At 42.4% G+C, this 25404-nt stretch overlaps 1 protein-coding gene across 5 annotated transcripts in view; it reads right to left on the reverse strand.

Annotated features, from left to right (window-relative positions):
- Window positions 1–25404, reverse strand: part of TASOR (transcription activation suppressor) — a 140976-nt gene that overhangs the window by 15430 nt on the left and 100142 nt on the right. For 4 of the 5 annotated variants that reach the window (XR_008844930.1, XM_056524397.1, XM_056524395.1 and 1 more), the window contains exons 17-18: window positions 21052–21111; window positions 2275–3185 (exon numbers count right to left, since the gene is read on the reverse strand). Coding sequence is in view for 4 of the 5 variants with exons in the window: in XM_056524397.1 (XP_056380372.1) it covers window positions 2275–3185; window positions 21052–21111 (971 nt within the window). In the remaining variant the exon portion in view is untranslated. The remainder of the gene's footprint in view (window positions 1–2274; window positions 3186–21051; window positions 21112–25404) is intronic. The other variant, XM_056524396.1, reaches the window with a different exon arrangement.

The raw sequence follows: 25404 nt of genomic DNA on the forward strand, positions 1-25404 counted from the left end.
TTGTGAGCTTAGATTTGCTTTGGACTTGATAAAGGGAGGAATCCCGAAAGCTTGTCTCTACAAAATATATATTATATATATATATATATACACACACACATACATACACACATATATACATACACACACACACACTCTGATACTTGAATTTATACATTGATAAACAGGCAACTTTATAATCATGAAATGTTCTATCCCAAGGTTACTTGTCTGATAGAAATCTGCCAAAAATGTATCTGAACTGCTTTAAGTTTTTTCCTGGCAATAACAATTACCACTAGGACTGTAATGCGATGTTCCTAAACTAGTGGTTCAGAAGCTACATTTGGCTATTGGGCCTCCTTCGGTGTTGCCAATTTAAGATACTATTGTGTGTCTGTGCCAGTTGCAGCAAATAAACAATACATTACAAGCAATTGGTTCAAGGGCCAAAATCATATTAAAAAGGCAGCTAACATTAGGGTAAAAGTCAAAGCTTTACTTAAACAATAGCTTAGTATAGCTCAATGCCAACTGATTATGTGATCAATATCTTATTTGTGATCAACAAAAAGTTGGGACATTTGTTACAGCGTCTAAACTCACTCCATTGTGTAGAACAGGAGAACTTTGTTTTGCTCAACCCATAAATAGAAGGCACAATCTTTCAGCCTTACTGATCAGGGCAGACCTCTGTTCTATATTATAGCACCTTATGTAAACCCTAAAATTAAGAACCCTGTGCACTGACACATGCTGTTTAACATGCAATATAACATTAAATTCATCAAACCCTTTAGGACACAGCGAATATTCATTTCTTTCCTTCTGCCTTATGAGAACCATAACCTTTAAAATTTTCCACCTAGAGTGCCATATAAAGGGTTTTATGCTGTACCAGATTTGCTTTGTAATGACAGTAATCATTTTACAACAAATTATACAGCAGAAATAAATACTGTATATATAAATATTTGCGGGGTGTAACAGATGCAATTTTGCACTTTGGGGGGTGCTTCTACGCAGTGGACTTTATATAAATTGGGTATTTTAATGAAGATACTGCCATTTATTGTAGAGTTTGCTTTATTTATTGCAGGCAATATGCTTAAAATCACTTTATTCTGGCCTCTATAACTAAAATTTTTCTAAAATATGTTGTGAGCAAAAATCTCTGTCATTCTGATATTTGCTATTTTTGGGCAATTCCACAGGCTGCTATACCACGTTTTTAATTTTGTTTACATTGTTTTATTTATTTGAAAAATGGGAAAGAGGCAGATGTTTTATTGCAGAAGGGGCCTTGTTGTATTAAAAACTTTTTTCTTATCACTTATTTTACATAGGGGACTATTATAAGCAGTCACCTGGTACCATAGGGGACTATTACAAGCAGTCAGATTGCAACAATGTTAAATTCTATGCAACCGCATAGCACTAAACAGTGAAATTGGTGCTATGCTTGTACAGGCTGCCTAAGGCAGACTGTTTTAGCAGAATTAGTATGGCTGGCACTGAGGGCTTCAGAAAACCTCGTTGGCCACATTAACGTATAGCGACACTTGGCACTCTGACTTTTAAATACCATATCAGTATTGATCACAGCATTTTAAGGGTTAAATGACCACCAGTGTGATCACTGCTGTCACGCCCCCTCCTATAGGCTGTGATCACAGCTGTCACGCCCCCTCCCATAGGCTTACATTGAGGGGGCGGAGCGTGACGTCACACGCTCCAGCCCCGTGATCGACAGTAATCAGACCCGGAGCGAACACGCTCCGGGGACTGATTCTAACGGGGTGCTGCGTGCAAGATCACGGGGTTCCCCAGCGGCAGGACCCCCGCGATCAGGCATCTTATCCCCTATCCTTTGGATAGGGGATAAGATGTCTTACCGCCGGAGTACCCCTTTAACCTTGAATGCTGACAGTCACTGGCTATAAATCACTTCTCCTAAGCGCACTTTGGACCCAGGGTGTACACACACAACATACGTGTACATCAAATGTCCCCCAATGCTTAATTTTATAACAATCTTTGACTATTGTTAATATGGGTCATTATACATATAGATACATTGGGGGAGATTTATCAAAACCTGTCCAGAGGAAAAGTTTCTGAGTTGCCCATAGCAACCAGATAGCTTCTTTCATTTTTTTAAAAGGCTTGTGAAAAATGAAAGAAGCGAAATGATTGGTTGCTATGGGCAACTTTTCCTCTGCACAGGTTTTGATAAATCTCCCCCATTGTGTTGTGTTGCAGTGTAAAAAGAGAAACCAATCTGTATCACCTTACCTTGATTTCATCACATATAGCGCTTTCTTCTGCATGAATATAGAATTTTACTATGTTTTTGTTTACTTGAGAGAAAATCTTCACCAAATTGTTGAATACTTCTGGATTCATTTGGTTTATTAAATCTTTAATAGCTGTATGAGATGTTGAAATATCAGGCAAGATGGGTGCTTTCTGTGGATTTTTAAGTATGTTGTCCTGTGAGGCATGAGGCAGTGTGTCTATATGAGAAACAGGACTTCTATGTGGTAGAGCATTTACTGCACTGCTGGAAGAAGCATGCTCTATACAACCATTATGACCCGATTCAGAACTTGGTGAAGGCTCTGTCTGTGAAATGTCCATTTTAAGATCCGAATTACCAGCTGTAATGTAGCCTTGCTGTCCATGCTCCAAGTCAGCCACAATTCCCTTTGATTCATAAGATCCGTCAACAGGATTGTTAATATTTGTAGGTCTAGTACGTGAATTTACAACAACATCCAGCTTTACACGTAGCTCATCTACATATTGATGCACAGGTATCTCAGAGGCTTGGGTAGCCAGCCAGTCTGAAAGCTTGACCACCCTATCTTCTGATGACAGTAAGGGTGTTGAAACACCAGTAAATGAAATATCCTTTTCTCTTAGAACCGCCTTAAGCTGTTCTGAAAACTTGTTGTACACCTCAACCACAGTGTTCTCAATCAATCCATCCTGACAGTGTTTGCTCTTAAAATGTCCTTTCTTCATGTGATCTCTGTAAGGCCCTTTATCACTTCTAGAAGAATGTCTCCTTCCTTTCCTGTACTCTTCAAGTGGCGAGTATCCAGACCCTTTGCTTTGTCTAGTGTGGTTAACTCTTGGATCATTTGGCAGGGCATCATCTTTTGGTGAAGAGTATACAGACTGGTCTTCAATGAGATTTAACCCTGAAAATGGAAATGTAGTGTAAGAATGAAAAAGGATTAATCATATTTGTGAGTGTATACATAAGACCTTGTTTTATGAACTGAAAGTAGTAAAACCTACAATTATTAGATAACCAACAAGGTAAAAAATAAGTACAAACTGAATGCCAGTGAGCAACAAGTTTAAAACCGGGATTGCCCTTTAGTGACCAGATTATGGATTAGTTAGACAATCCCTTCTCCGTAGTGGATATAAATAGGGGAAGCTACCAGGGCAGCCTCAGATTTTAAATGCAGTGAAATTAGATTGCACTCTAATTAAATAGGCAACTATGTGCAAAACCAGTGCTGTTCTTGCTTCTGGCTTCCAGAATGAGATCCACTGCATGGTTTCTTTGAAGAAAATTCCCTCTATTACATTCAGAGGCAGTAATTTGTCATATGGACAGAGGTTCTGGCCCCTTTAAGTACTGCACTTCTGAAACAAATCCCAGCAGACAGACAGGAGAATAAATAAAAAATAAATGTAACTTGTTAGTAGTCTGAAAATAGGTATGAAACTGGTAATTTTTATTTATTTGAAATTGTAGCAATCTTAACCTTTTAATACCCCATGATGGCTATATCAGTTATGGGAGTATTAAGCATGCATGGAATGGAACAGTTCATACCCGGTGGTTATTAACCTCTTAAGGACTCAGGACGTACCTGTATCTTTCTATAATGTGGGGCAACGGCATAGCTCCACGTCATAGTGGGTTGGGCCCGGCCGGGACTCCTGGCTAATAGCGCACGGCACTGATCGCGGTGCCGCACACTATTAACCCTTTAGACACAGCGTTCAAAGTTGATTACCGCGCCTAAAGTGAAAGTAAACTACTCCCGGCTAGCTCAGTGGGCTGTTTGGGACCACCCTGGCAACATTGTGGCATTCCCAACAGCTGGAGGACACAAGGAGGGCCCCTACCTTCCCTCCTGGATGTCCGATCGCCAAATGACTACTCCGTGCCTGAGATCCAGGCATGAGAAGTCAAGAGGCAGAATCATTGATCAATGTTATCCTATGGGATAACAATGATCAATGTAAAATATCAGTGTGTGCAGTGTTCTAGCTCCCTTTGTTTTTTTCAGCAAAAAAACTGAAAATAAAAAAATATAAGTTAATAAAGATCACTTAACCCTTTCCCTAAGAAAAGTTTGAATCACCCCCCTTTTCCCATAAAAAAAAACAAAAAAAACCATGTGGTATTGCCGAGTGCGGAATTGTCCGAATTATAAAAATATATATATAGTTAATTACATGGCACGGTCAATGGCGTACGCGCAAAAAAATTCCAAAGTCCAAAATAGAATATTTTTGGTCACTTTATATCATGAAAAAAAAAAATGAATAAAAAGTGATAAAAGAGTCTGATCAACACAAAAATGTTACCGCTAAAAAATTCAGATCACGGCGCAAAAAACTATCCATCATACTGGCCCAAACACGGAAAAATAAAAAAGTTATAGGGGTCAGAAGATGACAATTTTAAAAATATACATTTTTTGTGCATGTAGTTATGATTTTAGTACTACAAAATCAAACCTATATAAGTAGGGTATCATTTTCATCGTATGGACCTACAGAATAAAGAGAAGGTGTAATTTAAAAAAATAAGCTAATAAGCCAATAAGATGCAAAATTGAAAGAATTATGATTTGTTAAAGGTAAGGAGGAAAAAACTAGTGCAGAGCGAAAAAACCCTGAGTCCTTAAGAGGTTAAAAAAAAATTTAAACATGGAAAAATTAAAAGTTATGGGGGTCAGAATTAGGGCAATTTTAAGCATTTTATTTTTCTTAAATTAGTGCAGTAATAGAAAACTATATAATTAAGGTATCATTTTAAAGGGGTTAAAAACAAAGTTCAGGTTGTGTGTGCTATTACAACCACCGCTATTACATTATAATACCACACAACCTGAAAACATGTGTGGTGCAGTTTTTGGAAGAAATCAGCTGTTTTTCCTTAAATAGAGGGTTGTAGTTAATGGAGTATATTCAGAGCAAGGTCTTAATACCAGTGGGGTACCTCAGGGAATCATTTTGTTTATCTTTATCAGTGATATTGCAGAAGGTCTTGATGGTAAGTTGTGTCTTTTGCTGATGACACAAAGATTTGTAATACTTGATAATTCTGGAGGGATACGCCAAATGGAAAAGGATTTGGGTAAACTAGAGGAATGGTCAGAACTCTGGCAAGTAAAGTTTAATGTGAATAAGTGCAAGATAATGCACATGGGGCCTAAAAACCCAAGGGCAGAGTATAGAATATGTGATACAGTCCGAACCTCCGTATTTGAGGAAAGGGATTTAGGGATTTAGGGGTCATTATTTCAGAAGACTTAAAAGGTAGCCAATGTCCTAGAGCAGCGGGAAATGCTAGCAGAATGCTTGGGTGTATAGAGAGGGGTATTAGCAGTAGAAAGAGGGAAGTGCTCCTGCCACTGTACTGAGCACTAATGAGACCTCACTTTGAGTATTGTGCGCAGTACTGGAGGCCGTAGGATATAGATATTTTGGAGAGTTCAGAGAAGAGCTACTAAACTAGTTAATGGGTTGAAGGATAAAACTTATCAGGAAAGGTTAAAGGACCTTAACATGTATAGCTTGTGTAGTATCCCAGTACAGGATATGGTCCCATATGGTCCTTCTGTCTTGTCAGCTTGAGTCCCTGTCTGTCCCCGGGGGTCTCCTGCAGTATCTTTTCCCACAAAGGGTTTTCACATAATGAGTAAAGGACCTTTACTGTTAGTCACATGATTAAGTTATATGATTGTTACCCAGAGAACCCAGTGACCTCTCTAGTGACCTATGGGCTCCTTGCACAGCCCCCCTATACAAGATGGGGAGGAGCTGCAATTTCTTTTTTTCCTCTCTTAGCTCATTGCTACTTCTGTTGGAGGTGAAGTCCAGACCAGTGTTCCAGCAGTGTCATTGTCCAGAGCATAGGAGGCCTCAAGGCCAAAGTTTGGAGCCACCTATCAATTGCAAGTAAGCAATATAATTGTCAGTTAACTGTTCTAATTGTAATGTGTTTTACTAAAGGCGCTAGTAAAATAGTGGGGGAGGTGAAGGAAAGACTGTTAATTGCCATTGCTGAATGTGCAAAATCAGTACCTGAAAGGGTCAAACTTAGTCTGCTGTTTCCCGCGAGCGGCCGCAGCTCCACCCTGTCTGTCCCCAGCGGTGATGCCTCTTTAGGAACTAAAAAGATCTGCCCTGTGTTGCACGGGGGAAGGCTTTACTAACCGGACCGAACAGGAAGTTCCCTGGGCGCAGGCATATTGAAGGTTTCAGGGACTGCGAGCTACACTCAAGCACCAGCAGTAAGTCTCCGACACCAGTGGCGACTCGCATTAATCCCGTAGTGCCCAGCAGATTCCCTGGGTACTTGCCATATAGTGGGAGAGTGCCACTCAGAGGGTTCCAGTCAGACAAGATTAAACTGCTGCAGCATCTTACCAAACATCTTGAAGCGACAACGCACTCAAATCATCTTAAGGTGAAAGCGCACTTAAGAGATCTACAAGATGTCAGCACCCAGCTCTCCAGATCAACCCAGCAACAGTGCCCATTCATCACCAGCAGAGGGAGCATCTGCTGCTCCAGCGGTCGGAATGCTGCCGATTCCGCTTGCAGTTCACATCAACAATGTGTTCTTGGGGAATCCTGTCCTCCCAATCTACAACGGAGACCCCTTCACCCTGAGGGATTTCAAGGAGAAGATCCAGAGTTTGTCTTTTACTCTCTCCCTCCTAATCAACAAGTGCAGCTGCTCACAGGACAACTACAAGGACCAGCACTTGGCCCGCCTTGGAGAAGGAGACTGTAGTGCAGATCTTTGAAGGGCTGTACCAGGTATTTGAGTCACATTCTCCATCAGAGGTACATCTTCAGTTGTATGAGAGGCGTCAGAAACCAGGCGAGACTCTTAAGAGCTTATGCCGTTGTCCTAGAGACGATTCAAAAGCTAGATGGCATCACTCCCGTTCAGGGTAACAAAGTATTGATGGACAGATTTATTGATGGGGCTCATAAGTGGGACAAAGTTCAGTTGAGGAGGTTAGCAGTGCAAAACCCCAGTCTGTCCTTTCCCGCTTTTAAGAGGCTGGCTATTCAGGTCATAGAGTCCGGGACTGAATCAGAAGAAAATGGTGTCCCTATCCCAAAACCACTAGAGGCGGTAGCTGGACCCATGCAGTCACCACCACTGGCTCCCGCCCCAGTGTCCACTATCCTACCAGTCGCTACAACCTCAGAGTCTTAAGCAGGACATTGAACAATTGACTCAGGCTGTAAAGGAGCTTGCCAGTGGGGCCGCTCCACCTGACCGTGAACCGCCCCTACATAGCAAATCTATGTCTGCTTCTGCTCCCCGCCATGTTAACCCCTGCAATCCTCTGCCCAATAGGCCCCGGGGACTCAAAGACCCTTTTGTACCTATTGCAATAAATCTGGACATTGGAAAGTACAATGTTGAGATTTAAACGTATTTCCCCTGAGGTCGCGGACCGGCCCTCAGGAAGGATGAGACCAAGATAGAGCTTTTTGGTAAAGCACATCATTATACTGTTTACCGAAAACAGAATGAGGCCTACAAAGAAAAGAAGGCAGTACAGTGAAATATGGTGGAGGTTCAATGATATTTTAGGGTTGGTTCGCTGCCTCTGGCACTGGGTGCCTTGAATGTGTGAAGGCATCATGAAATCTAAGGATTACCAATGGATTTTGGGTCACACTGTACAGCCCAGTATCAGAAAGCTGGGTTTGCGTCCAAGATCTTGGGTCTTCCAGTAGGACAATGACCCCAAACATACCAGTCCAGATCTGAATCCCATTGAACACCTGTGGAGAGATCTTAAAATTGCTGTTGGGAAAAGGCACCCTTCCAATAAGAGAGACCTGGAGCAGTTTGCAAAGGAAGAATGGTCCAACAATCCGTCTGAGAGGTGTAAGAAGCTTATTGATAGTTATAGGAAGCAACAGATTTAATTCAATTTTTTCGAAAGGGTGTGCAACCAAATAAGTTAAGGGTGCCAATAATTTTGACCAGCCCATTTTTTTAAGTTTGGTGTGACATTATGTCCAATTAGCTTTTTTTTCCTCCCATTTATTTGGTTTAGTTCCTATACACACAAAGGGAATAAACATGTGTATAGCAAAACATGTGTTACTGCAATCCTTTTCTGTGAGAAATACTTCATTTTCTAGAAAAATTTCAGGGGTGCCAACATTTACGACCATGACTGTATACCTACGTGGTGTCCTTTATATATTTTCTTGTTAACCCCTTAATGACCAAGGACGTATATTTACGTCCTTGGCCGGCTCCAGTGATATATAACGCGTGTCATATCGGGTCGGTCCCTGGATGTAACTGAACCCGGGGCTAATAGCGCGCTGCAGAGAACACTGCTATTGTCCCTTTAGGCGCGTCGTTCAAAGTTGAACGCCACGTCTAAAAACCAAAGTGAAAGCTTCCAGGCTGCTCAGTGGGGCTGATCGGGACCATCGAAGTGAAAATGCGGTGTCCCGATCAACTGGGACACAAGTGGAGGTCCTCTTACCTTCCTCCGGCGTGTCCCTTCAGCGATTGATTGCTCCAAGCCCAAGATGCAGGCTTGAGCAATCGACCGCCGATAACACTGATCAATGCAAAGCTATAGCTTTGCAGTGAACAGTGTATAAGATCAGTGTGTGCAGTGTTCTAGCCCCCTATGGGATATGCAAAAAATAAAATAAAAAAATAAATTAAAAAAGGAAGAAAAAATAAGTTAATAAATGTCATTTAAAGGGGTACTCCGGCGCTAAGACATCTTATCCCCTATCTAGCTGTCACACCCCCTCCATAGGCTTGCATTGAAGGGGAGCAGTGTGACGTCCCACGGGGGGCGGAGCCGTGATGTAACTATGCTCCGTCCCCGTGATCGTCAGTAATCAGACCCGGAGCGAGCACGCTCTGGGGGCTGATTCTAACGGGGTGCAGCGTGGAAGATCACGGGGGGTCTCCAGCGGCAGGACCCCGCGATCAGGCATCTTATCCCCTATCCTTTGGATAGGGGATAAGATGTCTTAGCGCCGGAGTACCCCTTTAACCCTTTCCCTAATAAAAGTCCAAATCACCCCCCTTTTCCCATAAAAACAAAAAAAAAAAAACATGTAAATAAAAATATAAACATATGTGGTATCGCCGCGTGCTTAAATGTCCGAACTATAAAAATATATCATTAAAACACACGGTCAATGGCGAACGCGCAAAAGAATTCCAAAGTCCAAAACAACGTATTTTTGGTCACTTTTTGTATCATGAAAAAATGAATAAAAAGCAATCAAAAAGGTCTGATCAATACAAAAATGGTACCGCTAAAAACTTCAGATCACAGCGCAAAAAATTAGCCATCATACCGCCCCATACGCGGTAAAATAAAAAAAGTTATAGGGGTCAGAAGATGACAATTTTAAACGTATACATTTTTCTGCATGTATTTATGATTTTTTTACAGAAGTACGACAAAATCAAACCTATATAAGTAGGGTATCATTTTAATTGTATGGACCTAAAAAATAAAGATAAGGTGTCATTTTTACCAAAAAATGTACTGCGTAGAAACAGAAGCCCCCAAAAGTTACAAAATGGCGTTTTTTTCTACAATTTTTCACACAATGATTTTTCTTTCCATTTCGCTGTAGATTTTTGGGTAAAATGACTGATGTCACTGCAAAGTAGAATTGGTGGCATGAAAAATAAGCCATCATATGGATTTTTAGGTGCAAAATTGAAAGGGTTATGATTTTTAAAAGGTGAGGAGGAAAAAACGAATGTGCAAAAACGAAAAAACCCGTGGTCCTTAAAGGGGTTAAACTAATTTGGGCCTAGTTACTGTGAAAGGCCAGCCAAAGCTACACATTTCTGTAGTCTAATACAGTTTTAAGGGTAGTGAAGCTTATTGTCCTCCTCTCATAATTGTAACATATACGCACTCAGCTGGTGTATAAGTATGTCAGGTAGAGAAGTGCCAGGACATGAAGGAGTGGCAGAGGCCTAAATTCATCAGGCAGAGGTCACAGCAGACTAGGGGCGAGTGGCAGCAGGAGTCACAGCAAGAGGCTTGAGCTCCCGGTATTAGCAAACGGTCGTGTCTCGACCAGCAACCCATCGATTGATTAACACGGTCATCCACTTCATCACAAGTGACATCTGACACCCCCAGTCAACAGTCGGTGGGTTCCTCAGACAACCCTCAGTTGACACGGCCCAGGAGCAGTCTGTCCTCTCATTGCCTCTGTCCTATGTGGTTCCCTCCCCCACAGAAGTATTGTATGCTGTGGGTTCAGTTCCACTATTTAGTGAGTACAATCTACTAGAGGAAGTCAGCAGCTACTGCCCAGCCAAGAAGTGGAGGAGACATCCTCCACTAGGCGAGCAAGTAGTGATGAGGAGAGTGGCATGGGAGATGCTGTTGCGAGCGTTCAGGCTCCTAAAGCAGACACTGTTGGGGAACCAGAGGAGGACATCAGTGACATGCAGACATAACTCGATGGCGAAGCCGATCACACTTGGGAGCCGGGTGCAGAAGGGGCTTTATCATCAGGCGAAGAAGGTTGCCCGTTAGGCAGCAGCTGAGCCAGCAATATGGTAGCATGGTTGGGAGTCAGCATGGTGGCAGAAGTAGGAAGTCTGGAGCCAAACATGCCCAAGGTAAACCACCTGCTTTGTGGAAGCCTACCTTCCCGGGAGGTAGTGGAACAGGGGTTCCTGGAGTCAGCAGCAGTAGCAGTCAATCAGTGCGGACTGTTGGTGGGAAAATTAGCTACTCAGCGGTGTGGCAGTTTTTCATAAAGCATCCGGAGAATGTTAACCTGGCCACATGCAAGATGTGTCGGAAGAAGATGAAGTGTAGCCAGGGTCCCAATGTTGGCAACACTGCCTGCGTCAACATATGCAGTGTCACCATAAGACAGCCTGGGAGAACCGTGGCTCTGATGCAGTGGTCCAGCCTGCTGCATCACCCAGTGGCATGCGGCTCCCTGTCTCAGCCAGCCAAGGCTCCACCACCTCAACTGAAGGGAGCAGTCTGTCATACCCACCTTCTGTCGCTCCAGATGCTCTTGCTCTTCCTACTTTGAGTCAGTCATTCCGCCAGCAGTACATCCGCAAAGCCATATACAAGAGACAACAGTATGCGCCCACTCATCCAACAGCGCAGAAGCTGAATGTGCTCCAGTCCAAGTTGCTGGTGCTGCAGTCCCTCCCCCTTTTCAAGTGGTGCACTCTGAACCTTTCAGAAAACTGATTGCTTTTGCCAAGCCAAGGTGAAGAGTCTCATGCAGTCATTTCTTTGCAGAAAAGGCAGTACCAGCCCTGCACAATTTTGTGGAACAGAAGGTAAGCCAGTCCTTGAGCCTTTCTGTGTGTACCAAAGTGCACGGAGGCGCCGACGTGTGGAGCTGTAAGTACAGTCAGGAAAAATATATGTCCTTTATGGCCCACTGGGTAAATGTGGTTTCTGCACAGCCACAACAGCAACTTCGACAGGTTACGCCGCTTCCATCTCAACGCTCTCAGGCCGTTGGTCCTGTGACAGTGTGCGACTCCACCTCCTCATCCTCCACTGCACGGACAAGTCTCAGTGCCCCTCCAGCATACCATGTGAACAGGGCACAGCAGTGTCACACTGTTCTTCACATGGTTTGCCTTGGCGAACTGAGTCACACAGGGGAGAAACTGCTAAAAGTCATTCACCAAGAAATCGAATCATGGCTTACTCTACAAAAACTGGAAATGGGAACCATGGTAACCGACAACAGGAAGAACATCTTGTCTGCGCTGCGACAAGAAAGCCTGAGCCATGCACCCTGAATGGCACACGTGTTCAATCTTGTTAAGCAGTTCCTGAATTGTTTCCCCCATCTGCAAGACATCCTAACAATGGGAAGGAAACTATGCACACACTTCAGCTACTTGTACACCGCAAAGCACATCCTCCTTGAGCTGCAGCGTCAGAACCGTATCCCCCATCATAGCCTGATTTGCGATGCTTCCACACGTTGGAATTCCACCCTCCATATGTTGGACCGACTATACGACCAGAGAAAAGCCATCACCAATTTTTTGATAATCCAAGTGGATAGGGGGGACCCTGAGTAACTTAATGTCAACCAGTGGCAGCTCATACGTGACACCTTACATTTGCTCAGGCCCTTTGAAGAAGCCACATTAGTCAGTCGCCAGGATTACGGGATGAACGTCATTCCACTGCTTCATTTCCTACAACACATGTTGGAAACGATGGCTGGTCAGGGCACTAGAGACGTGCACCTACATCTCGCGGCCACATGAGCCCTGTCGGGCTGAACTGGAAGAGGAGGGGGGACAGTGGAGCACAGTTTAGGTGTTGCGAAATGGGCGGTTTTTATAGTCATCTGAAAGGAGAGGAGGAGCAGGAGCAGCCAGAGGAGCTAGAGGGTTATGAGGAAACGAGACAGAGGACCCAGACACACTGTGGCAGTATGCAGTTGAAATGGAGGCAGAGTCCCTCCGAGTCACTTGCACAAATGGCACGATGCATGCTCACTTGCTTGCGTAGTGACCTCCGAATTGTCACCATTTGGCAGCGGGATGACTTCTGGCTGTCCACCTTATAGGACCCTCGCTACCAGCACAAAATGGGGGCTTTTTTACACCCATTGAGAGGGAGGACAAACTGACCTACTACAGAGACATCCTAAGTAGTCAGTTGGCCGATGCCTATCTGCACCATCGTCCATGCTCTCACAGGTCTGACTTTGGGGGCCCTCTGCGCTCACTGCCATGGCTGCTGGGGAGGGATAGCAGGAGCAGTACCAGCTCCATCAGCAGCAGCCTGAGTCTACAGTCGCTGATGAGTATTTTTTTTTTTTCAACTCGCATAGTGAAGCAACTCATCAGCAGCAGGTAGACTTGGATCAAGACCTGAACCAGCAGGTGGTGGCATATCTTGACATGATCCTGCCAACACACTTTGAAGATCAGCTGGACTTCTGGGAAGCCAATCTTGATTTGTGGCCGCAACTAACAGAGTTTGCCCTGGAAAAGCTGTTGTGTCCAGCCAGTAGTGTGCCATCAGAGCGGGTGTTTAGTGCGGCGGGGGCTATAATAACCCCACAGAGAACTAGTCTGTCACAAAAAATGTGAAGAGATTTCTACCCACCAATGCCTGATGCATCAGAGTAGATTGTTCATGGTGCCACACCTGGTAACACTTCACAAATATGGATAGTGCAAAACATATTTAAGGTGATGCTCCCCAGTTACAGAAATTCCGCCGCATCAGACCACTAGTAAGTATTGAGGATATGCATTAGCTAAAACAACTTTTCTAAAGATAGATATTAAAAAAATTGAGTCCATATATTTTAAGAAAAGGAAATGTTTGCAAAAAGCACCATGTGCCACCTACACCACCAAGTATCAATGTGATGCAAAGACCTCTAAAAGGTAGAAGGGAACAACGTATTGTTCAATGTCACAGGTGAGGGTAGAAATCTCCCCTGTAAGGCCCTACTCTCGTAGGTTTTTAGTTGGAAATAGGGAGAGGTTTGTGTGGGGCCGCCCTTTATAGGGCAAGTAACACTTGCCAAAAAGGAATTAATAGGGCGAGAGTAGAGCCTTGCAGGGGAAGTCTTTACCCCCACCTGCTACAATGGACAATACGTTGTTCCCTTCCACCTTTTGGAGGCAAGTGTTACTCGTTCTAAATAGGGCAGCCCCACACAAGAACCTCCCCCTATTTCCAACTAAAACCCCTGGGAAATGGCAGTGTTTGTAGGTGGAAATTTGTAGGTGGAAATTTGTAGGTGGAGAGGTTGCTGTGTGGGGCCACCTTTTTAGGGCGAGTAACACTTGCCAAGAAGGTAATTAAAGGACATCTGTAGTGCAATATAACTATCCGAAGGATAGAGGATAAGTTATAGATCGCGGGGAGTCAGAGAGCTGGGGCCCCCCGGGAGCTCCTGGACGGGGCCGCAGCAGTATTCTGGAAAGGGGACATTCCGTCCTCGCATGACGCAGCGGCCGACACGCCCCCTCCATGTACCCCATAGAGATATATGTCTGCCGGGGCTTTCTGCTGGGGACAAAACTTCACTTCCTGCAGAATGCCGTGGCCATGTTTCAGGAGATCCTGGGGGCCCTAGTGCTCAGACCCCCCCACGATCTATAACTTATCCCCTATCCTTTGGATAGGGGATAAGTTATTTTGCGTTGGAATACTCCTTTAATAATGCGAGAGTAGGGCCTTACAGGGGAAGCTTTTACCCCCACTGATTACATTGGACCATACGTTGTTCCCTTCCACATTACATCAATACTTGGTGGTATAAGTGGCACATGGTGTTTTTTGCACACCTTTCCTTTTGTTAAATAAAAAAAAAATGTGGGTGCATATATTTTATCCAAAGAATATTATTAAAAGTTAAGTTTTACATAATGCATATCCTCAATACTTACCTGTGCACACTAACACTTTTGCAAAAGAGACTGTTTTCTTCTGCCTATCTACCTCAGCTCCTATTCTGATTCTGCCACCCGTCTGATGCCACACATCTTATGCCAAGTTCCTTTCACCCACCTTAGTCACTGGGTACTGGTATTGCCACCCACTGCCCCACTGTCACTGGGTCACTTTCTGTACTCCTGATGCCACCTCCAGGCTGTCTCATTCTGCCACCATATGTTAGCCTGGAGCTGGCATCAGCATGAGGTCTCATTCTGCCACCTCTAGGCTGTGTCACTGTGCTGCCATGTGGTCTCATGCTGCTGGCACATTAAATAAAACTTTTTTTTAGGTTTATCTATTTGAAATCTTCAATTTAAAATGTTAAAAAATATATCTTTAATCTTTTCAATTGTGAGACCCTATGGTCTCGTCAGGCTGTTGACACCTCCAGGCTTGGTCATTCAGCCACTATATGGTGTCATCATGTTGCTGCCACCAGGCTGTGTCATTCTGCTGCCATATGGTCTCACACTGATGCCACCTACAGGCTCTGTCATTGTGCCACTCTGCAACAGTGCTTCTAATAGCGACGCCTGTAATCTGCATGTCACACTGAATAACAGTATTATTTCACTAACCGCACACTCCCTATGAGTGTTACAACGAGGCAACGCGTTCTACACCCCTATTGATGCTCTCTGTAGTCCAGAAATAGCCGTTTTTAATATCGATTCACCGCAAATAAATTCGGACCGAACCAAATTTTTTCGGACAATTCGGCGAATCAGCCAAATCGAATTTTGAAAACATTTGCTTATCTCTAAATATGCACACTCACTTTATAGTATCTAGTATTATATATGTATTCTAAGGAGGCGCTCAAGACTAACGGGGTGAATCACTGGATGTTGCATATCTGTATTTTTCCAAAGCATTTGATACTGTGCCGCATAAAAGGTTGAAACATAAAATGAGAATGCTTGGGCTGGGGGAAAATGTGTGTATGTGGGTGAATAGGACACAGAGGATGTTTATTAATGGTTTATTATACTGTGATTGGGTGGTTTACTATTTGGGTACCACAGGGTTCAGTTTTGGGTCCTATTCTTAATATATTTATTAATGACCTTTTAGAAGAATATATAGCTAAGTAGCAATCTTTGCAGATTGCACTAAACTGTGTAAAGGACCGTGCACTGTTACAAACTGATCTGAATAGGTTGGAGGTTAAGGCTGGGAAGTGGTAGATTATGTTTAACACTGATAAATGTAAGGTTATGCACATGGGGAAGAAAAATCCAGGCTGGGAAAATCCCTGCCTCCCCCTCCCTTTTTATTATTTTAAATAGAATAAAGAAATAAAAAATAATCATATGTGGTACCGCCACATGCCTAAAATATTCGAACTATTAAAATATAACAGAAGTGAAACTGCATGGTCGATGGCATACACGTTAAAAAAAAAAAAAATACCAAAGTCCAAAATAGTGCATAATCATAAAAATAAAAAAAATGTATAATAAGTGTTCAAAAAATCCCAACAAAAATGTTACCGATAAAAACTACAGACCACGGCACAAAAAAAATAAAAAAAAAAGAGCCCTCATATAGCCCCATATGCTGAAAAATTAAGTTATAGGGGTTAGAAGATGACAATTTTCAACATATTAATTTTGGTGCACGTAGTTATAATTTTTTTAAAGTAGTAAAATAAAAAACCTACATAAATTCTTGTAACCGTATGGACCTACAGAATAAAGATATGGTGTCATTCGTACTGAAAAGTGCACCGAGTAGAATCGGAAGCCCACAAAAGTTACAAAATGGCTTTTTTTTTTATTTCACCCCACAAATAAAGTTTTTTTTTTTTGTTTTGCCGCAGATTCTGTTACAAAATAAGTGATGTCATTACAAAGTACAATTGGTGATGCAAAATTGAAAGTTATGATTTTTAGAAGGGAGAAGAGGAAAAAACAAAAGTGCAAAAATGAAAACTGGCCTGGTCCTTAACCCCTTAACGACGCAGGGCGTAAATGTACGTCCTGGTGAGCAGGTACTTAACGCACCAGGACGTACATTTACGTCCTATGCATAACCGCGAGCATTGGAGCGATGCTCGAGTCATGCGCGGCAGGTCCCGGCTGCTGATAGCACCCAGGGACCAGCTCAGATCACGCTACAGATCACGGCATCTGCAGCATTGCGGACACTAAAATGGATGATCGGATCGCCCGCAGCGCTGCCGTGGCGATCCGATCATCCAGAACGGCAGACGGAGGTCCCCTCAACTGCCTCCGCTGCCTTCCACGGGTCTTCTGCTATGGTCTGCGATCGAGCAGAAGATGACCGATAATACTGATCAGTGCCATGTCCTATGCATATCACTGAACAGTATTAGCAATCAAATGATTTCTATAAAGAGTCCCCTATGGGGACTATTAACCCCTTAAGGACGTACCGGTACGTCCTTGGTCCTGCTCACGTGATGTAACGCGGGTTACACGGTAACCCCGCATCATATCACGGCGGGCCCGACGTCATAGTGAAACCAGGACCCGCCGCTAATAGCGCGCGGCGCCGCTCGCTATTAACCCTTTAGCCGCGCGCTCAGAGCTGAGCCACGCGGCTAAAAGTGAAAGTAAAAACTGCCGGTTAGCTCAGTGGGCTGTTCGGGATAGCCGCGGCGAAATCGCGGCATCCCGAACAGCTTGCAGGACAGCCGGAGGGTCCCTACCTGCCTCATCGCTGTCCGATCGCCGAATGACTGCTCAGTGCCTGAGATCCAGGCATGAGCAGTCAAGCGGCAGAATCATCGATCAATGGTTTCCTATGAGAAACCAGTGATCAATGTGAAAGATCAGTGTGTGCAGTGTTATAGGTCCCTATGGGAGCTATAACACTGCAAAAAAAAGTGAAAAAAAAAGTGAATAAACATCATTTAACCCCTCCCCCATTAAAAGTTTGAATCACCCCCCTTTTCCCATAAAAAAAAAAAAAGTGTAAATAAAAATAAACATATATGGTATCACCGCGTGTGGAAATGTCCGAATTATAAAAATATATAGTTAATTAAACCGCTCGGTCAATGGCGTATGCGCAAAAAAATTCCAAAATAGTGCATTTTTGGTCACTTTTTATATCATTTACAAATGAATAAAAAGCGATCAATAAGTCCTATGCAAAAATGGTACCGTTAAAAACTTCAGATCACAGCGCAAAAAATGAGCCCTCATACCACCCCATACACGGAAAAATAAAAAAAGTTATAGGGGTCAGAAGAAGATGACAATTTTAAACGTATTAATTTTCCTGCATGTAGTTATGATTTTTTCCAGAAGTACGACAAAATCAAACCTATATAAGTAGGGTACAATTTTAATCGTATGGACCTACAGAATAAAGATAAGGTGTCATTTTACCGAAAAATGTACTACGTAGAAACGGAAGCCCCCAAAAGTTACAAAACTACGTTTTTTTTTTTCAATTTTGTCGCACAATGATTTTTTTTTCCGTTTCACCGTAGATTTTTGGGCAAAATGACTGACCTCATTACAAAGTAGAATTGGTGGCGCAAAAAATAAGCAATCATATGGATTTTTAGGTGCAAAATTGAAAGAGTTATGACTTTTTAAAGGCAAGGAGCAAAAAACGAAAATGCAAAAACTGAAAAACCCCCGGTCCTTAAGGGGTTAAAGGTAAAAAAGGGGAAAACCCCCCCTCCCCCAATAAAAACGTAAATTGCCCTATTTTCCCTATTTCACCCCCAAAAAGTGTAAAAAAATATTTTATATACATATTTGGTATCCCATGTGCGTAAATATCCCAACTATTAAAATAAAATGTTAATGATACCATACGGTGAACGTAAAAAAAAAAGTCCAAAATAGCTGCTTTTTTATAACATTTTATTCTAAAAATAAAATAAAAAAATGAATAAAAAAAAAGTATTAAAAGTTTTATATAAGCAAATATGGTTTCAATAAAAAGTACAGATCACGACGCAAAAAAATGAGCCCTCATACCGCCGCTTATACTGAAAAATGAAAAAAGTTATAGGTCTTCAAAATAGGGGGATTTTAAACGTACTAATTTGGTTAAGCAGCTTGCAATTTTTTTTATTTTATTTTTAAGCGCAATAGTAATAGAAAAGTATGTTGTTATCATGGGTATCATTTTAATCGTATTGACCCAAAAGAATAAAGAACACTTCATTTTTACCGTAAATTGTATGGCGTGAAAAGAGACCTTAAAAAAATTTGCAAAATTGCGGTGTTCTTTTTAATTTCTCCACACAAAGTATTTTTTTGGTTGCGCCATACATTTTATGGTAAAGTGAGTGATGGCATTACAACGGACATCTGGTTGCGCAAAAAACAAGCCCTCATACTAGTCTGTGGATGAAAATATAAAAGAGTTATGATTTTTTGAAGGCGAGGAGGAAAAAACGAAAAACGTAAAAAAAAAAGGGGTTAAGGTTAAAATGGGCTTGCTCCCCAAGTGGTTTAGGTTGTCCTAATCAAATGTGTGTATAATATATAATATATATATATATATATATATATATATAAATTCCCAGTGATGCAGCACTCCAAAAAAAAAGGTGCATTTATTCACACATGTCCCTCTAGTTTGTTGTACACTGGCAGTTCTTTACTGTAAAAGCAGTGAGACTATGGAACTCTCTGCTAGAGGAGGTGGTCATGGTTAACTCCATAAAAGAGTCCAAAAGTGGCCTGGACATGTTTCTAGAGAGGAATAACATTACAGGTTATGGATACAAAATTTATAGGGACAGACAGAACATTCATTCAGGGAATATTCTGATATATTTTGAGTCGGGAAAGAATTATTCCACTAGTATGGAGCATTAGCCTCTTTTTTTGCCTTCCTCTGGATTAACTAGATCGGGATATAGATTTAACTTGATGAACTCTGGTCTTTCTTCAACTCTATCAACTATGTAACTGTATTAGCTTGGCATTAGTATATACAAAACACTGGGGGGAAGCTCTTTCATTAGCACTGTGCTCGTTGCAGCCTCTAGCAGAGGCAGTGTATTATATATTCCAATGCCAAGCTAAAATGCATTAGAATACACAACACACAAGGAAGGCTTCTTGTCACTAGCGCTGTAGACCCTAGCAGAGCAAGCGATATGTGGGCAGTGACTAGGACATGAGCAGCCCCACACAGATGATTGTGGTAGCAGAGAACCCCATATTGGTTTTTACTGAAGCCACACAACCTGCAAAAGTATATTAACACAAAAATGATACATCTTTCAAAAATAAGTTATATTACAAAATGATATAATTTTATTAAAGGGGTTGTGCCAGCTCTTCTGTTGGCTTTTTTCGGTCACTGTAAGCAGGCTGGAGGTGGTAGAGAAAGTCGAAAGCAGCCAGAGCGGGAAAGTTACACTAGCCCCGTGGGCTACTCTATTTACATAACTCCAGGGACAACCTCTTCAAAAGCAATTTATTTATAAAAAAAAATAAAATTAAGATAAATAAAAAGTGGATTATGTTTGTCCAAGTATTAAACTCACTTAAAAGGCTGCATGTAATACTGTTGTAATACTGTTTCTTCTGAAGCAGATTTTGACACTCAAAATGGAAATATAGTAACCTTATTTTCCTTAAATGACTAAGAAAAACACACACACAATAAAAAAAAGTGATTGTGCACAATGAACACATACATGAAATGATCTTTTTCCTTTTCCCTTCCCATAGAGGATTGCATCCTTGACCCCCACCAGAGGATTATGGTAGGGTCAAATGAAGCACATCCGCAGCAGGTTTCTGCTCCACGTCATTGGGTAGGTAGCAACATAATTCAATTTTCTACAATTTTCTGCTTGTAGAATTTCGCTAACAAAATTTCAGTCACAGGAACCCAGATGCACTACATGTGACCCTGTCCCAAAAGTGACTGCAAGAAAGCAGCATCAAGGCAACTGTGGGATGCCTAAGTAGTCTCCTACAAAAGGAGCTTTAGCATCTGGACCAGCCACTCTTATTTTTTACACACTGAAAACTACATAATCTAATAGGTGATTAATAATTTTATCTTCGGTTATCTTAAAATCTAAGATGCGTAAAGAGCTTTGTCTGCACTGTAATCCCTGGCCTTAAAATCTTGAGTGCAACCAGAGGTATGTTACAACATTCATTGTATTTTTACCCTATAGCTGCTGTAGCAAGCTCTAAAACAAATATTGTTTTCAGCAGAGGTTCTGCAACAACAGACTGCTTAAACCTCTAAGTATGGAAGAGCCACGTACAAACATGTGTTCCATACATACTACAATTACAACAGTGCTTAGCATAAAACTTTAAACTAGGATCAAATGCATTACCCTCCTCACCTTGTTGCTTTTCATCTCTAAGATTTCCAATATGATCCTCTGGTATTCTTCCTTCCTCTCCTGGGGGAAACCAGTAGTTAGAAATCATGGATTCTTGTCTAGGGTCTATTCTATAGAATCCAATAAGTTAAAAACAGGAGTTTTGGCAGTCCAACTGCTACAATTTACGATCACCTGATCAGGTGGTAACATGGTTGATGGTGATGGTAAACATAAGACACACACATCAAATGTTCGATGCATTACAATACGTGAACAACTTGCTAATATTTTATCCGGTTGCTAACAGGTTATCACTTGACCCACTCCCTTGATTTGAAAACATGCAGGACTGCAGATGAAATTCTAATTCGCAAAAAGTTTTCTTCAGTTAGCAGTCTATGAGACAACAGCAAGTAGTCCGGGTCAATTACATGGACTTGTTTAAATAGTGTAAGGTAGACGAGTAAGAGATTGGGAAATGCCCAAATCCCTAGCAGCCCTGCATGTTATCATAACGCACATGCAAACACAAAAAGGTAAAAAGCACATACACCAAAAAAAAAAAAAAAAAAACACCCTCACCAGACTTAAGGTGGCCATACACATAAGACAGAAGTGGGTTGATGTTTGAATAACCACTAAACAAATTAATCATTGGTAAATGATCATTCCATAAACAGTACATTTTAGACTATTGGCCATACATCATCTTTGACACCAGGAGAAAGGTGAACAATTTTCTAGGAATGTGCTGAAAACATTCTGAGAACATTTTTTTCTGATTACTCTTGGACAAAAGAGGTTTCTTGAACCAAACATCTTTCATTCTACTATCGGGCAAAACTTTCCAATCCAGGCAAATTCTTTCAAGGTCTGCTAAAACAATAGTTCATTGTTAAATACCAACTGAAATTATTATTTTGGTTGAAACAGACTGCTTTTATCAACTTTTTAAGGGTACCTTTACAATATTCAGCCTAAAAGTCAATTTTTTGTATCCAGCATCATATGTATACATACCCTGCAGATATGCCTCACTAAAATACAATTAGGCCCCATTTTAACATCTTTTTAACATCTTACGCGCAAGGGGTACCCGCAGACAAAATAAGTAATAAAATTGCTTATTTTCATAATGGCGTGTGCTTACCTTTATACTAATGCAATACTTAATCCCCTTGTGCCATTATTCCCCCTCCCTCTATTCCCCTTTTGCCAATACTCCCCCATCCATCTTAATCCCTTGTTTCATTATTATCTGATATAGCAAAAGGGGTTCAAATTGGAGGGGGATGGGTTAATCATGAACCCCCCCCCCCCCCCCGTCTTAACCCTTTAAGAACTCAACCCCTTTTCACCTTTAGGACCCTTTTTTGCAATTCTGACCATTGTCACTTTATGCATTAATAACTCTGGGATGCTTTTACCGTTTATTCTGATTCAGAGATTGTTTTTTCGCGACATATTCTACTTTAACATAGTAGTAAATTTTTGCCATTACTAGCATTTGTGAAAAATCCCAAAATTTTATGAAAATTTGCATTTTTTAACATGGAAACTCTCTGCTTGTAAGGAAAATGGATATTCCAAATAAATGTTATATTGATTCACAAATACAATATCTCTACTTTATGTTGGCATCAGAAAGTTGACATGTTTTTACTTTTTGAGAGGGGGCTTCAAAATATAGCAGCAATTTTCAAAATTTTCACGAAAATTTCAATATCTGAATTTTTCAGGGACCAGTTAAGTTTGAAGTGGATTTGAGGGGCCTTTCTACGAGAATTACCCCATAAATGACCCCCTTATAGAAACTACACCCTTCAAAGTAGTCAAAATAACATTCAGAAAGTTTGCTAACCCTTTAGGTGTGTCACAAGAATAGCAGCAAAGTGGAGGAGAAAAGTCAAAATCTGCATTTTTTTTTACACTAACATGTTCTTGTACCCCCATTTTTTTTATTATTTTTAAAAGTGGTAAACAAAAAGCCCCCCAAAATTTGTAGCCTAATTTCTCTCGAGTATGGAAATACCTTATACGTTGACATTAAGTGCTCTGCGGGCTCACAACATGACTCAAGAGGGAAAGAGCAACTGTGGGATTTTTTAAAAATGTTTTCCTGTCATGGTTTTTGAGGGCCATGTTGCATTTAGGGAGCCCCCATGGTGCCAGAACAGCAAAATAACAGCAAAATGGCATACTATTTTGAAAATTAAACCCCTCAAGGAACGTAACAAGGGGTATAATATGCCTTAACACCTCACAGGTGTTTGACGACTTTGCGTTGAAGTTGGAAGTGAAAATGGAAAATTAAATTTTTAACACTAAAATGATTGTGTTCCCCAAAACTTTTCTTTTTCACAAGGGGTAATAAGAGAAAATGGACCCCAAAATGTGAAGCCCAATTGCTCCCGATTAAGAAAACACCCCGTATGTGGACGTTAAGTGCTCTGCTGGCGCACTACAGGTCTCAGAACAGAAGGAGCACCATTGGACTTTGGGAGAGAGAATTTCACTGTTCTGGCACCACGGGAGGCTTTGTAAACACACATGGCCTCCTTCAATTCCAGACACATTCTCTCTCCAAAAGCCCAATGGTGCTCCTTCTCTTCTGAGCATTGTAGTGTGCCCGCAGAGCACTTTACATCCACATATGGGGCATTTCCATACACAGAAGAAATAGGGATACAAATTTTGGGGGGCTTTATTCCTATTACCCCTTGTGAAAGCAAAAAAATTGGCATAACACCCGCATTTTAGTGAAAAAAATAATTTTTCATTTTCGCGTCCAACTTTAGCGAAAATTCTTCAAACACCTGTGGGGTGTTAAGGCTCACTATACCCCTTGTTACGTTCAGTGAGGGGTGTAGTTTCCAAAATGGGGTCACGTGTTTTTTTTTTGTGGTTAGTGGTCTCCAAACTGTGCTCTTCCAGATGTTGAAAAACTACATCTCCCAGCATGCTGACTGTCCAGGCATGCTGGGAGTTTTAGTTCTGCAACATCTGTAGGGTCAGATGTTACAGAACTACAACTCCCAGCATGCCTGGACAGTAAGCATGCTTGGAGTTGTAGTTGTGCAACATCTGGAGGGCTACAGCTTGGGCATCACTGTATAGTGGTCTCCAAACTGTGGCTCTCCACAATGTTGCAAAACTACAGCCTTTGGCTTTCTGGGCATACTGAGAGTTTTAGTTTGGCAACTCCTAGAAGGCAGCAGTGAAGGTCACTTACCACTGATCTTCACTGCTGCCTCCATGGCTGCTCCGCCTCCACCTCCTCACTGCCGCAGATCCTGCCGCCGATCCCCCAGTGATCACCGGTCCCACCGCCATCTTTCCCCCCCACTCTGCCCGACATCCAGGGGCGGGCAGAGTGGGGATTTCAATTGTAACCCCGTCCCCCCCCAACTGCCTTTGGTCGGTTAGTCCTAACCAGCCAATGGCAGGGGATCGGAATAGGCGGCATCACTTCCACCTTGCTCCTATCCTTCAGGATGATCGGGGATGTCTCTGACATCTCCGATCATCCCTATTATCCGGGCTATCAGCCCGGAATCGCCGCAAATTGCAGATCTGAATTAATATGGGGGGGACCTCAGGGGACCCCTGGGCGATATGCCGGGATGCCTGCTGAACGATATCAGCAGGCATGCCGGTCTGGTCCCCGCCTGGTGAGCGGCAGGGGCCGGAAGAACGCAGGCCGTACCTCTACGCCCTGAGTCCTTAAGGACTCAGAAACAGGGGCCTATGGGGACGCCCTATATTCTTAAGGGGTTAATGCCCTGGTGCCATCATTCCCCCCTCCCTCTGATCCCCTTTTTCCACTAACAGATAATGGCAAAACGGGATCAGAGGGAGGGGGGAATAATGGCACAAGGGGATAAAGATGGAGGGGTATAATCACCCCCCCCCTCCATCTTAATGCCCTTGTGCCATTATTCCCCCCTCCCTCTGATCCCCTTTTGCCATTATCAGATAATGGCAAAATGGGATCAGAGGGAGGGGGTAAATAATGGTGCAAGGGCATTAAGATTGAGGGGGGAGGGGGAATAATTACCCCCCCTCCATCTTAATCCCCTTGTGCCATTATTCCCCCCTTTTGCCATTACCCCCCCCCCACTCTATCTTAATGCCCTTGTGACATTAATTATCTCCCCCCCCCCCCCCATCTCCCCAGGTTAATATATACATTCATAAAATACATACAATAACATACCTCCCTCCCATACACTTGGTTTTTACTTTTTTTTATTTTAACATTACCCGGCCTGTTGGGGTAAACAGCGTGTCCCGTTCCCGGAGTCCCACTCGGTGGGCCGCATTGATTGGTGACGTCCTCCTGCACTGTGCGTCACCTCCGCGCAACATCAG

The sequence above is a fragment of the Hyla sarda genome, chromosome 6 (assembly GCF_029499605.1).
Source record: "Hyla sarda isolate aHylSar1 chromosome 6, aHylSar1.hap1, whole genome shotgun sequence".
Classification (NCBI taxonomy): Eukaryota; Metazoa; Chordata; class Amphibia; order Anura; family Hylidae; genus Hyla; species Hyla sarda.